The 16,512-nt window shown below is 39.2% G+C and overlaps 1 protein-coding gene across 1 annotated transcript in view; it reads left to right on the top strand.

Annotated features, from left to right (window-relative positions):
- The window catches only part of fig4a (FIG4 phosphoinositide 5-phosphatase a), a 58,318-nt gene that overhangs the window by 5,329 nt on the left and 36,477 nt on the right, over positions 1-16,512 (top strand). The window contains exons 5-11 of the mRNA XM_034075967.1: positions 3,736-3,892; positions 4,863-4,913; positions 8,084-8,247; positions 8,536-8,664; positions 10,545-10,645; positions 11,385-11,547; positions 14,912-15,009. Coding sequence (XP_033931858.1) covers positions 3,736-3,892; positions 4,863-4,913; positions 8,084-8,247; positions 8,536-8,664; positions 10,545-10,645; positions 11,385-11,547; positions 14,912-15,009 — 863 coding nt within the window. The remainder of the gene's footprint in view (positions 1-3,735; positions 3,893-4,862; positions 4,914-8,083; positions 8,248-8,535; positions 8,665-10,544; positions 10,646-11,384; positions 11,548-14,911; positions 15,010-16,512) is intronic.

The raw sequence follows: 16,512 nt of genomic DNA, 5'->3' as shown, positions 1-16,512 counted from the left end.
AAAGAGGCAGCCCTTGTCTCTTCATGAGATAATGAATTGCAGTTAAAAAAAGTAGCATGTCAAATATGCAGTTATACTGTGTATACCATATCATGCCCAGAAGTAACACTCTCCGACATGGCCATACTGGCAGTGTAAGCTTGTTAGCTACAGCTGACCGAGACACTAATACTCTCCAGCTGGAGTTGGTTTAGTTGAGTATGTAGAAATTAGCCTTTAGCGAAGAAGGTAAAAAGCATGAAATAGAACAGTCAGATTCCAATTGTGTAATTCTACAGTACGTCTGGGACTTACACTTTTACACAATTAAACCATAGAAACATGTGCTTTCTGTCAAAACAGATGGTTTGCTTTGGTGGAACCTTTCTGAGTGCAAATAAATCTAGAACCACTGTATGTATGCAGGAGAAATCACATACAGCTCTGTCTCTGTCTGTAAGGGCCTTGGTACACACACACACACACACACACACACACACACACACACACACACACACACACACACACACACACACACACACACACACACACACACACACACACACACACACACACACACACACACACACACACACACACACAGGCAATTCTTCAAGGTCTGGTATCTTGGGAACCTCTCTCTCTTTCCTCGTGTGTGTGTGTGTGTGTGTGTGTGTGTGTGTGTGTGTGTGTGTGTGTGTGTGTGTGTGTGTGTGTGTGTGTGTGTGTGTGTGTGTGTGTGTGTGTGTGTGTGTGTGTGTGTGTGTGTGTGTGTGTGTGTGTGTGTGTGTGTGTGTGTGTGTGTGTGTGTGTGTGTGTGTGTGTGTGTGTGTGTGTGTGTGTGTGTGTGTGTGTGTGTGTGTGTGGCACTTCCGCTATTTGCCAAAGGCCCTGTGTCATATGGAATAACAGTGTCTCAGCCATGTGGCTACAGTTTTTCCTGAGAGACCCTATTTCTGGCACTACTATATTACTGTATAGCAACTACCATTACTGCAAGTAGAATGTGCCATTTTGCCAGTCTGACTCATCTTTGTCAGAAAGACACACAAAAGCCACAATTAAAAAAAAAAAAAAAAAAGTAATATTAAGTTCAAGGCTATAGTTCACAAGGTTCATTTATTGTTAGTGCACCGGCAAGGCAAGGCAAGTTTATTTATATAGCACTTTTCAACGCAAGGCAATTCAAAGTGCTTTACAAAAAAAAATGAAAGACATTAAGCATTAAAAAAGAAAAGCTAATAAAATAAACATTAAGGAAAAATACATGGATAAAAGTTACAGTGCAGTCTAAAATAGGAATAGTTCAATTAAACATTACAAGAAAAAGTACATGGATAAAAGTTACAGTGCAGTTTAAGATATGAATAGTTCAATTAAAAGCAGCGACAAAAAGAAAAGTCTTCAGCCTGGATTTAAAAGTAGTCAGAGTTGCAGCGGACCTGCAGGTTTCTGGGAGTTTGTTCCAGATATTTGGAGCATAATAACTGAACGCTGCTTCTCCATGTTTAGTTCTTTTTACCCTCACTAGCCACTCTCAGTTCATATTTAATACGTTAAAGTCACTTGGATTGAATTAATATGGATTTATTTTTAAATAGGTTTCAGTCAAGTCAAAACTGTATATAAAACAATGCTATAAAGCCACATTATGTGTTTTTTTGTAAATTGACCATACTGCTTTTCATTGCTCGTTATAAACTTTGTGGAAACCTAAGTATTATGGCTAAAAATGTTATTCAGTAACTTACACAATGTATATATCTAGCATGAGTGTGGGAATTAGAATAAGAAAGATGCCCAATTTAGCATTTTAAGACACCTCAAGACATGATGGGAACTTGGCTTGGGTCACAAAGAGCATTTATTTATTACGCAACAGAAAGCTTGAACTACACAGCAACTGCACTGCAACGTGCAGTTGCTGACTGACTTCATACTCACTGTCAACACACCCTCTCTAACTTTTGCCTCTTATTCTCAACTGCACTTACTTGCATAACACACAGAACTCACAAAGTAAATCCATATAGAAGTTTGCTACTTTACACTTTAGCTTATAAAACATCTTCATTATTTGTTGTTGAGGCTTACTCCCAGTGGAGAGTCCATTTTAAGCCTGGTGGGACGTGGAGCTTGCTATTCACCGGTGGAAACCATACACTGAGTAGTAATCCCAGTTACTAGTAAATGTACCTTTTCACATGAAAAATCATTAGTGCTACTTTAACTTTTATTTTCTTTATCACTTCTTGTTATAGTGGAACACAAACTGTCAATTTGATGCATAATCTACTCAACACTGTTCCACTAATTGAAGAAAGTATGTTGATCAAAATGTACAAGCATAATATTTGATGACATAATGTTGAGCCATGTGTTTGAGCTTATTTATTAGTTTATGTAATTGGTTGTTTCTTTGTCCACCGATTTACATCACACTGCATGCGCCTTTATTCTGTTTGTGAGCAGGAACATAATAACATCATTTATTTCACTATTAATCTCTCAGCACAATGATAGAGCATCTGTGATCCAAATGATATCTAATTCAAGGCCTTCTTATTCACTTGCAAAATTGCATCTGTGACACACAATAAAGAAGGAGTGTGTTGCATGCTCATTTACATAAGCTTCTGGCCTTGATGGGGCTAATATTACTATTAATATTCAGGCTATTAAAAAACCACTCAACCATCCCCATGCACTGAATGTCAACAAAGAGATAATACCTCATCAAAAGCTGTAAGTCCTTTACTATGTTACATGATACTTTCTTGGTTGATTCCAATTATGTAAGACTTCATGGTTTGGAACAGATAGATAATATATATTGAAGTAGAGTATGACACACAAACACTCATGATTCATCTCTGCAAATGAAGGTGTTCTCTTGTTTTTATTATCAAAGCAGCTGTTGTGGATGATTCGCTGGCAGCAGAAAGGTTGACCTTTCAAAAGTGGCTGCTCAGATGCTTTTTTCTGAACTTCACTTGTGTAATATAAATTACTCAAGTTATGTCATGGCCATAGGCTGTTAGCTTGTGTCCATACTGTCTCTCTGGAAGACAGTCCACATTAACTCATTGGATGTTAATATCTAAAGTCGTTAGAACAATGCATTTTCCTAGGTGACATATCAAGGCAAGGCAAGTTTATTTATATAGCACCTATTCAAAGTGCTTTACAAAAATGAAAGACATTAAGAAAATGGCATTTAAAAACAGTCATTAAAAAGCAAAGATAATAAAATAAACATAAAAATACATGGATAAAAGTTAGTGCAGTTTTTAAGAGAAGAATAGTTAAATTAAAAGCAGTGGCAACAATTAAAGTCTTCAGCCTGGATTTAAAATTAGTAACTACCAGGACCTGCAGGTTTCTGGTAGTTTGTTCCAGATGTTTGGAGCATAATAACTGCTCCAACGAGCCTCATCTGTATTGGACAAACATGTTTGGAAAAAACAAATACAACTTTATCTGTAACAGTTGAAGGACTGTCTAACATTTGACGCAGCCTGCTTTACCACGCGGGTTCACCCTCTTTTGTTTAGCAGTGACTAAACCCTGAGTAATAATCCTATAACAAAACTAAAACTTGGACAACCATGTTCCTCCACCTCCTCCTGGTGCTCGAATGGCATTTGCAAGATTTAACTGGGCCCACATTTCCCCCAGATTATCTGTCTCATGCGCTGCTGTCAGGACAATTTCATTTAAAAGATTTTGAATGTATACTTCTTCTTTTTTTTGCAGGGTTTGTACGTTTCCTCGAGGGCTACTACATTGTGTTGATCACCAAGCGCAGAAAGATGGCGGACATCGGCGGCCACTCCATCTACAAAATTGAAGACACCAGCATGATCTACATCCCCAATGACTCGGTCAGGGTTTCACACCCTGATGAAGCAAGGTACTTTTTTTAAATGATCTCCCATATATTCATTCATACACTAGTACTGTCGTGGCTTCCTTCCTTGTTTTTCCACCAAGCCACTAGACGCCTTAAACAGTTCTAACTCGTTTATTTCCTTAAATTACTCACAGTTTGAAGTGTTGCTTGGCCTCCGATGGTTTAGAAGATGTTGCGATGTGTTTGCTCAAAAATAAAATAACAAACCTTTGCACATGCAACAAAGAAAAATAGGCCTTTACAATATTCAAAAGAAATAGGCAAAACTCAAATAAAACAACACAACTTAGGTATTCTTTCTTTCTTGATAATGCTTATAACTTCACAACTTAAAGGGTACTTGTACGGTTTGTATGTACGGTTACGAGTATGATTGAGTACGGTTACGAGTGCGGTTACGAACTGTTCCTCGACGGCGCCGTGGGAATTGTAGTCCTTTATAGTGCGTTGACTACAGACGTCACAATTAGGTGGCCTTTCTTATCATATCAAAATACTGGCTCTAACAAGTACCTTATTTTTACACTCACTGGACTACTTTAATTCAAGAAATGGTAATATATTTGTTGGATGCTATTTTGCTAAATCACGCTTTATTTTCATGTGCTGTGATTGTCTTCCTAAGTGTTTGTGCTCGCATCTTGCTCCTCTTTACTTTAATCTGCTAGATATTTAATATTTTCTTCTTATATTTAAATAAGAACCACTTTTACATAGATGTTGCAACAGAAATGTTACAATGTTGGATCCACTAAGATTTCTGTAACACTTTCAACACTACAAATCAGATTTCAATGCCTTCAGATGAATGAAGCAGCAGCAGCAGCAACACATAAAACAAGCAGAGAAAGATTTGGTTGCATATATTATCTTAATCATTACAATTATACCTATAGATTCGCTATACAAATGCTTTTTTCTGGTACTTTTTTAGATGTGTGCACGACTGACATCGTTTTTGCTCTCCTAGATATGTGCGGATCTTTCAGAACGTAGATTTATCCAGCAACTTCTACTTCAGGTAAGACACATACTCAGTCTACACAGTGTTTGTTATTATCTCTAACTCATTGATATATATAAAATAGAACGTTTTGAAGGATATACCACCTGCCCTCCATAAGTTAATGTATTACCTATATTTTGGAGAAGGTTGGGCTATAATAAAGCCACAAGGATTTTTGACGAGCAGATCTCAGATAAATACTAGCAATATTTTAAAATTACTTTAATTTTCCTGTTTCCTCTCTAGAAGCGTGCCTTTTTGTTGTATTTATAGGAGTCTATTTTAGTATAAAATTGTGAAGTGGTGCAAAAATAACCTTGTATTGATCGAAAAATGAGGAAAATTACATTTTAGACTTTTTGTTCAATTTTTAGATTAAGTTGTCATCTTGTACATGCGTATTTTTTCTAACAAAAGCTAGCACAATTTGTCATAACTCAGTCTGGTCTGACATACACATCTCTGTAGCGTTGCTCAGTGTTAAATTCACCCTTGGACAGTACAGACCATAGATATATATATAAACTAGGGCTGTCAAACGATTACAATTTTTAATCAGATTAATCACAGTTTAAAAATTAATTAATCATGATTAATCACCATTCGAACTATGTCCAACATATGCCATTTATTTATGTATATTGTTGTGGGAATGGAAAGATAAATGAAAGCAGGTGGATATATCCATTTAACATACAGTATGTATGTTTATTATAAAAAATGTCTGCATGTCAAAATGAAAGACAACCCACACACCTATCAATCATCAAACCGTGGGGTCTTAATTCATTACGTGTTGATTTCTATCAACGGGGGAGTACTTCAGGAAAGTCGACAGAGGGGGGGGTAGTGGAGTAGTGGAGTACTTCGTGACCACAGAGTGTGAACGTTGTGATCAGCTGTTTTAGCGCAGTTCTCCAGTGGAGGGGGGTGGGGAAGAAAGTCTCCCTCCGCAGCCGGTTGGCGTAGTTTTGGCACAGTTCCGTTGTACAGACCTACGTTAACAGCAGCCCTGTCTGTGCACACGGAGACGGACTCTGTCGTCCGGTGATCTAACCGCCTTCTGGAAAAGCTTCACAAGTACGTCGGTACGCAAATGCGCTTTGTGACACAAGTGACGGTACGCATTTCAGATTACGCACATAACCTGCGTACCAGTTATGTGCACCCCTGTACCAGAGCCATATTATTACTATTATATGGCTCTGCCCTGTACTACAGCAAGAGTATTCTCCGTCTGGACTTCCTGCAACAACACCACGCCGTTATCAAAGATGTTCTATTGAGAAGACGATCACTACGTGACAAAAGTTTTCAAAACCGTGGCTACTGAAATCAATCTTACTAACTGCTGTCTGTGCAATTTACTCCGCGCGAGTTGGCAGACTTTATTTTGCTTACTTTAACATCATTTTTCATGGTGGGGCTAAGCCATTTCTTGGTATGGGTGTAGCCTACCCCAGCCATACCCTGGCGCTGCCACTGGTGGCACGTATGGGGCGGGCCATTCTGCACATGCGTTAAATGCGTTAAATATTTTAACGCAATTAATTCAAAAAATTAATTACCGCCGTTAACGCGATAATTTTGACAGCACTAATATAAACACTAGATGACTCACCCGCGCTGCTGGCCAATGGAGACCGACGTTGCCACTTGGCCGCCATCTTGCTACAGGGAGTTCTCTCATTCATAACATTATGGTTTACTATTTAAATAACCATAGCTTGCTCAATTTTCAACCAATTTTCAAACGGTTTGGTTTTTTATAAACATAAAATATGTAGTTATGATACTGCATACTTATAATCATGGACTTTCATATGAAAATAACATTAATCAGATAAAGCAATAGCTATACACACACACACACACACACACACACACACACACACACACACACACACACACACACACACACACAAGGTATTTATATTAAATATTTGCCGGTGTATATATTTCCATTTATTTTATTATATTGTTAATATTTAAAATAAATTATAAAATTAAAATACATTTATATTTTATATATAAAAATCGGTCTCATGTTACCACTCTGTAAGCCAAGAGTTGTTAATTTAGCAATGCCTTAGCTTTAAGAACAGGGACACAACTAATGACAATAGCATATGTTGGTATATTATTTAGATATTCACACCTTTATCAGAAGAACCAAACCAACATAAAATGTGCTCACAGACAGGCCAGTTCTGTCTAATTTATCACAATTATTTTTGACATGAGATCTTCATATCATCCTAGTTTTGTATTTAGTTTCTAGATTTGTAAACAAATCCAGAACCTTTGAAATATGTTATTGAAAAAAGACCAAGAATAATATAAACTGTCCCATGTGTCCTTCTGTAGTCCATTTGTGGTTTGTCTTGTCTCACCCCGGCTAATATATCACAAAATCCACTGTTTAAATTGTTCCCTATATTGCCCCTATGCAATATAGGGAACAATTTAAACATAAACTATCCTATGTGTTATGAAAGGCAGCCCCCCAAAATAAATGTATTATTATTATTAAGAAGAACAACTTGGTGTGGTGTGGAGGGGATGTAGGAAGCAGGAGCAGGTGGGGAGTGATCCCACGGGTTCTTGTTTCCAGACTGCGGTGATTAGAGCATCCGTAGGCTGCACAAAAGTCCGGCATAGTCAGGTACTTCTGTAAACACAAAGCCAGCAAATTCCTGTATCATAATGCAAGATGTTTTTAACAAGCCAAACCACTTGGAAGAAATCATGTGTAACTTAAGTTGTGTTGAAAAGAAAGAGCAGTGCTGCCTCTCCCACTGGTGTAAAGTTGCTGGGTCAACTTTGTAATACTAGGTCTCACTGACAGCCTCTTGTTATTAGCCAGCTAATAAATACAACCACATACACAAAGAAAAGCTGCAATTTCAACATTTCCAAGCATCCTGTATCATAGCCATGCCAAACATGTTTATAATAAACCAAACCGTTTGTAAATCAGTCAAGATTTCAGTGAGTTAAGAGTATTTTTGTGCAGATCACTCACCTTACAACAGCTACCATAACGTGAATCAGAGTAACTGTTAACTGTAGCAAGATGGCGGCCGGTCAGCTACGCTGGAAAATCTCCCATGAGCCATCTAGTGTTTATATATATCTATGGTACAGACTGTACACTTTAAATGATATACTGTTGTGCCCTGCAGCTACAGCTATGACCTGAGCCATTCGCTGCAGTACAACCTGACTCTGCTGCAGAGGCCTTATGAACTGTGGACGTCACCAACTCTCCCCGCGGAGGAAGAGGTTCAGACCCAGAGCAAGAACGACGGCTTTGACATATTTGAAGATGAGGGTCTGCCTACTCAAGGTGAGTGGCTGAAAAGGAATAGCCCTTATATTCGTTGACATTTATCTGTTTACTGCAGATTCGACTGTTTTATTGTCATTGAAGTCCTTTGAAAATAACTTCATTTGTGGCTTATGTGTTCTTCCATTATTATATATCTATTGTAATACCTTAACACAAACTTAATACATGTTTCTAAATAGATCTTGTTCCACTTTTTATTTGTCACTTTCTAACAGATTATTTGTTCTGACCCCTTTTCAGTAAAATAATGCTGAGGATTTTTGTGTTCCTTTTCTTCCTCCACAGTGGTGTATGGCCTCCAGAACGAGCCGTACTACAAGTACGTGTGGAATGGAAAGCTGCTGGAACATGTCAAGGACATCGTGCATCATGACTGGCTCATGTATATTATCCACGGCTTTTGTGGCCAGTCCAGTATCCTTTGAGCATTGCAGAATTGTTCAGCTGTTATGTGCATGGTTTTTTTTGAATTGCCATGATCAACTTGTTTCTTTGGGTTTTAAAAGAAACTAAAACAAATTAGCAAAACTAACTGCCTGTATCTTGTTAGGACTCAGCTATCTCTCGCATTGTTGTTATTTGTCGGCACTCCCCCTCATCTCGTAGCCTCAGCATCACTTGTTGAACTGCAATCAGCCTCTTTCAAAGCACGTGGGTTACACTCTGAGTGTGTGATTCACCACTAAACTGCAGAAGCAATTTGTGTTTGTCCTTATGGATTTATCAAAGCAAGTGTTATAATCAAGCAATGGTTTTGGTCATCAGGTGTGTAAATACTGGCAGTTTTATAATCACAACATCTGTTATCTGTAGGGAAAAAGCAGCAACATTGTTAATAATTAATCAGATAAACCACATGGTGTTTTTATCAAAACAAATCCTGTGTTTGTACATACATACACAAATGATGTTGGCGTCTTACAATTCGGTGCTTCTATGGATCTAACTAAATCTGCATAGCGTGGTTATTAGTATTACGCTCCAAGTGAATAATATCCTCTGCTTTTTGAGAAGCTGTAGTATTGATGCATGGGTTACTGCTGCAGAGTAGTGGCTTGAGTCTAGACTAGAACTGAGTCAACAGTTTGATTTATTATAGTCAAAGTTTGCCTTAGGTTTCAGATCCCAATCATTTACCTTCAAGTCTCCTTTGCATAAATCACATTAGGAGTATAAAATATGTAGTTTTTTTGTCTCAGGTCAAAACAAGTTAGTCTTACAGCAGTTTATTTTAATGAGTTTATATTATAATTGCAGTTTTTGAGCTGCAGTAGCCAGATAATCCAAACTGCATTTCCAGTCAGTACTGCTATCAACAATTGTCAGGCAGCATGCTGCCACTGAGACATTGTGTGGGCGCTTTACAGTGGAGATGATTCCTGGAAACTGTTTGGCCTTCATTACGTTTTTTCTGAGCATGAGAGAAAGGATGTGTGCAATAAGAGGAGACTTGGCAGATAGATACAAACAATTCGACAAGATTTCTTTTATTTTTTGGGAAAAAGTGGCAGATCAAAGGGAGACATTGGGCCTCGTTAAATATCACTCAGCAATTGTCAGGCTGATAAAAAACTTTGTATGATTTGTTCATTTGTTTTTTCCTAAATGTTCATCGAGTAGATAAGAATGCTACTTATGTGTGCACATGAAACGGCAACTAATAAAAAAGTGGATATTCCACAAAAGTAGGTAAATAAAATGGCTATTATTACTTTGTGCATACAAATGCACAACAAATAGTCATTTTTAAAAGAGGTAAAGCCAAAAGTATTAAGGGGAATAGAAAAATAAACGCATTTAGAATGATTAGACCTGATGATGTACCATCGCTGCGAAGGGGACCCAAGTTCCCATCAGCAAAAACACGTGGGTTTGCTATCCTGGCTCCAAAATGGTGGAATGAGCTCCCCATTGACATCAGGACAGCAGAAAGCTTACACACCTTCCGGCGCAGACTGAAAACTCATCTCTTTCGACTCCACTTCGAGCGATAGAATTATTAACAAAGCACATGTATACTAATAAAGGACTGGCTTATCTAAAGCCAGTTGAGTAGCACTTGAAATGTTTTTGCTCTATGAAGCCTGATGTACTTATATGATTCTGTTTTCTTCAAGTTTGTATTTTGTTGGTCGAACGCACTTATTGTAAGTCGCTTTGGATAAAAGCGTCAGCTAAATGCAATGTAATGTAATGATGTGAATATAAAGTATGTGTGTTTTTAAAAGAGAAGTGATTGCGTCATGCTGTCAATTTTCTATCGTTATTAATATTCCTTTACCCACCAACCACAGAGCTTCTGATATATGGCCGACCGGTTCACATCACCCTCATTGCCAGGCGTTCCAGTAAATTTGCCGGGACCCGCTTCCTCAAAAGAGGAGCCAACTGCGAGGTACAGCGGTTGCCGAGGCAACAGGGAAGAATAGATAGCGGAGGCAGGGCTGAGGTCCAACGGGATGATTGAGATGACGCAGGGTGATCACAGGGGGTTAATTTGACCCGCTGCCTCTTCCTTGAGTATGAGTGCCTGTGGGTGTGCTGTGGGAGGAACTTAATGCACCAAAACATACATTTCCTGCTATCCTGATATATGGTTCGGTTTCCTACTATTCTGTTCAATGCCATATAAGTACAGTAGCTCTTATCCAAATGGAAATTATCTTTCATTATAGCATAATGTTCAACTTTCCTTCATCACAACAGACAGTTTGACATGTATAGTGCAGGAAAAGCACATGTGTAGTTAATATTGTAAGGGATGTTCCATTCCCCAGGAGGATCCACAGGCTTTGAAGCAAATATTCGTGGTGTTTGAAGCAAATATTCGTAGGCGCCACACTTCAGTCACGTGATGCCATTGGGCCCAAAAGCACAGTGGCCATTTTGTTGACGTTTGTTTAAAAGCTGAAGTTAAAAGAAGCAGAAGTTTATTATATGTTTGGGCGTTTTTGATAGTCCCACATCATCTTCTTCCACAGATCAAGATTCAGATTCTTTGAGTGAATCTAAAATTCTGTGGTCAGCGCCAGCTGCCGATGAAGTCATGTAATTTAAAGGAAAGCTCCTAATGACGTTGGTTTTTGGTGCTATTGTTTACTCAACCTTGGGCTTTGTTTTCTTTTTGCTTCCAGGGGGATGTAGCAAACGAAGTTGAGACAGAGCAGATCGTCAATGACGCGGCGGTTATGTCTTTCACCGCAGGAAGTTACTCCTCCTATGTCCAGGTGCGAGGTTCAGTCCCGCTCTACTGGTCACAGGACATTTCCACCATGATGCCAAAACCCCCAATACGATGTAAGACTCCTGCATTACCCATTCAATTGTATATTTTCCTAAATATTTGTATCATGGCTTGGTTTGTTTATTGGATTTTTGGATTGTTTGTAGTGGGGTGGTACTAATCCAAAGGCATGTATACTTACTTAAAGTCAGGGCAGAGAGGAGTATAGCCACAGAAGCTAAACAATGTAATGTGCTGTGGATAAGGGAGAAGCTAAACATATTTAAGATGACTTATATAATACATTGCAATGTAATTACACACTATATTAAGAGAGCCCTTACGAATGGAACCTGAAACCATTATATTTCAAGGTAAAAACGTACAGATATTCAAATTATAGTGTACACTTTAGCTGTTATTATGATATGGATTGTATTTATTTTGGTTCTAGTTGGCCAAAAAACAGTTGTGCTGCATGCCCCCATTCACAGTATTACATCGCTATGCTTCTGTGCAGTCACTCCTGTCTACTTTTCTAAACTAGGAGTTAGCTGAACTCCATCTACTGTAAGTAATACACTGACTATGGATAGGAACCTTGAACAACCCTACTTCAAACAATCCAAACCACCTCGTTAAGGTGCACATCATCTGCTCTTTAATGGAGAATATGGAGAGTTGGCAAAGCTGCTCAGGCTTTAAAGGAAAACTTTCTCTCATCCACTTTTCTCTGTAGCATAAAGAAAGATTATAGGTATATGTTCTAAGAGAGAGCAGCTATTTAACTGTTTAAGTTGATAATGCACATTGTAAATATTCTATCAGCAGCCCAAGACCAGAAATAACCCTGTGGGGACAAAGGAAAAGTGTAATTGGAAAAAACTGGAGATTGGCCTTATATCAGGGCCATCCTTTTCTCCAACAGGGCTATTGATAAAATAAAAATGAGAATAAAACGGGTGAAGGCAGGGCGCCCCCCCCCGACCGGTTCATTTCTTTGTGTCCATTCCCTTCTCACAATATGAGCTGGATGAAAACACAAATCCAGGGCCAGAGGGGGGTGCACAGGTTCCTAAGTCTGATGACATTGGTGCGTTCAATGCCTGTATGAAATTGTTACAACCAGTTCGCACTTTAATTCATCCTCAGATGGCCTTTTTTTTTGTGTGAGATAGAGACACTGAGTGTGTCCCTGAGATCCCTCTTTGAACTATCCATCCTGATCCTTAAAGACAGTCCTTATATTTCCCAGATGCACTGTCAGGGTATTTTTCACTTGGTGATTACATATAATTTGACACATATTTTGCATGCGATTAGTATCGATCTCCTCATCTAATCCTTGGCAAGAAAACAAATGGACGTATTTCCCAAAACGCGTATTTTATTTTTTAAATGTTTAATCGTACTTACACCGGTGCTCCGCTTTTTAACTCCTAGAGTGACACACAATCTAAAGCTAAATAAAACGCATTTCTGATTTTTCCTCAAAGACCTTTGGAGCTTTAAAAATAAAAAAAACAGATGCAGACAGGTTATGTGATACTACCGATTGACTTACATCTGTTAAGACGAATCTAGGTCAGTGTGTGAATTTGACCTCATCCCATCTTCACCCTCTTGGTGCCTGAGATAGCTCACTGTTATACAAGTGTATAAACTATATATATTATGTCTTCATGGTGGTCCTGAAGTGCTCAAATGTCCTGGTCGTGCAGGAGATGTCCTGGGGCCTCATTTATAAAGCCTTGCGTAGGATTCACGTGGGAAGGTTGCATACGTAGGACAAAGCAAATAAATAAGCACAGACATTTTCCGATTCATAAAACACTGCGTACCGGTGTAGGACTTGCATGCGGCACGTCCTACCCCGGTTTCCCTTTTATAAATCACAATCAACTCGAAATGTGGCGCAGCTTTTGCGGGCTTCACGTAACGCCCATATTTGCCTATAAATAGTCAAAGAAACGCCCCGTATTAATATTCATTTTGACTGGCTGCATGAAGAAGATCGCAGGAAATGACGACAGAACAGCTAAAAAAGACATTTCACACCGTGTCAGATGTTGGTTCTTTTGGGGAGGTGGAGACAAATCACATTGTTTGGTGGATGCAGTTTGAACCAGAGTAGCAGCATGGAGGTCGGATCGTCACCAAAACAAATAAATAAGTGTTCCGAAAAAAGTGAATGACAAAATACACATAACCTTCCTCAGGCAGTGCGTCTGTGTTTGTGCCGGGGACAGGAGACCCCCCAATGATGAGAAACTGTAAGAAAGTATCGGGGGATCCCTGCGGAGTCAATTCATTTGATTTATTTTTATTTGGTGGTTTGTGTTCCAGGTGTTGATCAGCTGTGCGCAGTGTCTCCACTGCAGCAACTCTATCCACCAGTTAAAGGAAATAAAACTAATGTGCTGAGTTATATCAGCTGCCAAATCTACCAAATATATGGTGTTCTATAGTTTCCATACCTCCTGTGTTTTATGAGCGTCTTAGCAAACGGCATGAAACATGATTAAACATGATGGTATATAAAACCATGCTCGTATCTATACAACTTATAGAAATACAAAACGGCCTCAGTTTAGACGTAATTCTGTCCTTTTGCTTACCGCATCATTTATGAGAATACATTATTATATATTAAGACAAGATATTCGAGGTGGTTTTCAATAACATATCCGTATATATTTTTTCTCCAAGTTAGGTTTTTGTGTGCACTGAGGAGTCTCAAACAGGCGTTTGTTTAATCATTTTAAGATTGGCTTCCATCAATGTTTGCGAATTAATTCTTCATATATGATACATGAGAGGTAACATTTTATTTATGGTATTATTTCCACATATTTCTCCATTCTTCCTTCTGCCAACGGTGTAGCAGTTTCTCGTCCCTCCCGTTTTTTTGCTTAATGCGTACACATGGGTCAGAGTTTGCGTGGAGGACCGCACATTTTCCCTTCAAGTTTGTTTTTTATAAATCGCAAACATTGCTTAGAAACTGGCGTACGCCATCTTTTGAGCGTACGCACCGTTTATAAATGAGGCCCCTGAACTTGGTTACTCTTCTTCTTCTTTAGATACCAGTGAGCCAGTCTGCCCTATTTCCTTTAATATGTCTTCTGGCTGCTCCACTGGTCCAACATGGCTGCTGGCTGCAAGTATTGGGCTCCACAGGAGGCATTAAACATGATGTTAAAATAAAGAAAACCATTAATGATAAGCAGGGTCAACAACAGGGGGGAGGAAATACATTAGTTTGCTCAGTCTGTAGTTAAGTGTGCTGTTTGGCTGTTTCTTGAATTTCTCATATTCAGCAGACATCCAGACACAATACAATGGCAGAAGATATTTCCTTTTGTTTAACTATTTTATACCATGCAATATCATGAGTGCCCTATACATATTTAACACTCTTTGTGATTTCTCTTTCAGTGGACCAAGCCGACCCATACGCCCATGTAGCTGCCCTCCATTTTGACCAGATGCTGCAGCGGTTTGGCTCTCCTATCATCATTCTCAACCTGGTCAAGGTAACATGCAAAGTTATTATTAAGTATATTCTTAATAAAACTAATATATATACTTACATCACTCTAAGAGAGATGTGATGAACATTTAAATATATACACTGAACAAAAATATAAAAGCAACACTTTTGTTTTTGCTCCCATTTTTCATGAGATGAACTCAAAAGATCTAAAGCATTTTCTATATACACAAAATAACCATTTCTCTCAAATATTGTTCACAAATCTGAAAAAATCTGTGATAGTGAGCACTTCTCCTTTGCAGAGATAATCCATCCCACCTCACAGGTGTGGCATATCAAGATGCTGATTAGACAGCATGATTATTGCACAGGTGTGCCTTAGGCTGGCCACAATATATTTGTAAAATCACCAAAAAGGTAGATATCTAGGGGTGTGTGAATATGCAATCAGTCAAGCACTGGATTTTTACTGGGGGGTAAGCTGTTGCTGTGGAGACTTTGATAATAATGTCAGATTTTCCCAGCAGTTGCTGCTTACCTGGCGTTGACATGGTAACGTTTAATAATTTTGGTCTGCTTTGCCCTTAAAACACATGCAGCAATAATGAAAGGGAAGAAAACACTGCACACACTCTTACAGTACCTGCACACACACAGCATACAACTTCACTGCTTATGAATTACGAAATGACAATGCAAAGTATCACTAAGTTTCTATACGCTAATAAAATGTCATATATATATATATATATATTAGGGCTGTCAAGTTAACGCGTTAATAACAAAATTGTGTATTTTTTTTTCCTCGGCCGCCCCGTAGTTTCAGAGCGCATCGAGTTTAAAATACCATCTACAAGCTGGTGCTGACAGCCCCGCTCCTGCCGCCCGCTTGTGGCAGACCACACTTCCACGCTCACCGGCAGGCACCGACTGGCCGTGTGTGTGTGTGTGTGTGTGTGTGTGTGTGTGTGTGTGTGTGTGTGTGTGTGTGTGTGTGTGTGGTGTGTGTGTGTGTGTGTGTGTGTGTGTGTGTGTGTGTGTGTGTGTGTGTGTGTGTGTGTGTGTGTGTGTGTGTGTGTGTGTGTGTGTGTGTGTGTGTGTGTGTGTGTGTGTGTGTGTGTGTGTGTGTGTGTGTGTGTGTGTGTGTGTGTGTGTGGCCCGAGCGAGCGAGCGAGAGAGAGACCTTACGTGCATTACCGTACCGCAGTGTGAACGCGGCTATTGTTGTTGTTAGCATCTGGTGCTAGCTAGCTGCGCTAACGGATATAAGGAGCTGTTTAAATGAAAACAGAGGAGCCAGACAGTGGGACATTGTACGAGAAGTCAGCACACTCATGATTGCAGCAACATGATTGCAGCGTCCAGGCAGCTCCCGTTCGAGCATATGCCTTGAGTTGCACATAGCTCCAACGATCTCACACACACACACACACACACACACACACACACACACACACACACACACACACACACACACACACACACACACACACACACAACATTTGTATTGTATGAGAGAGGTTCCAGGTTGAATTGAGGCGAA

Source organism: Pseudochaenichthys georgianus, chromosome 24 (assembly GCF_902827115.2).
Source record: "Pseudochaenichthys georgianus chromosome 24, fPseGeo1.2, whole genome shotgun sequence".
Classification (NCBI taxonomy): domain Eukaryota; kingdom Metazoa; phylum Chordata; class Actinopteri; order Perciformes; family Channichthyidae; genus Pseudochaenichthys; species Pseudochaenichthys georgianus.
This window is presented reverse-complemented; position numbering and strand designations above follow the sequence as displayed.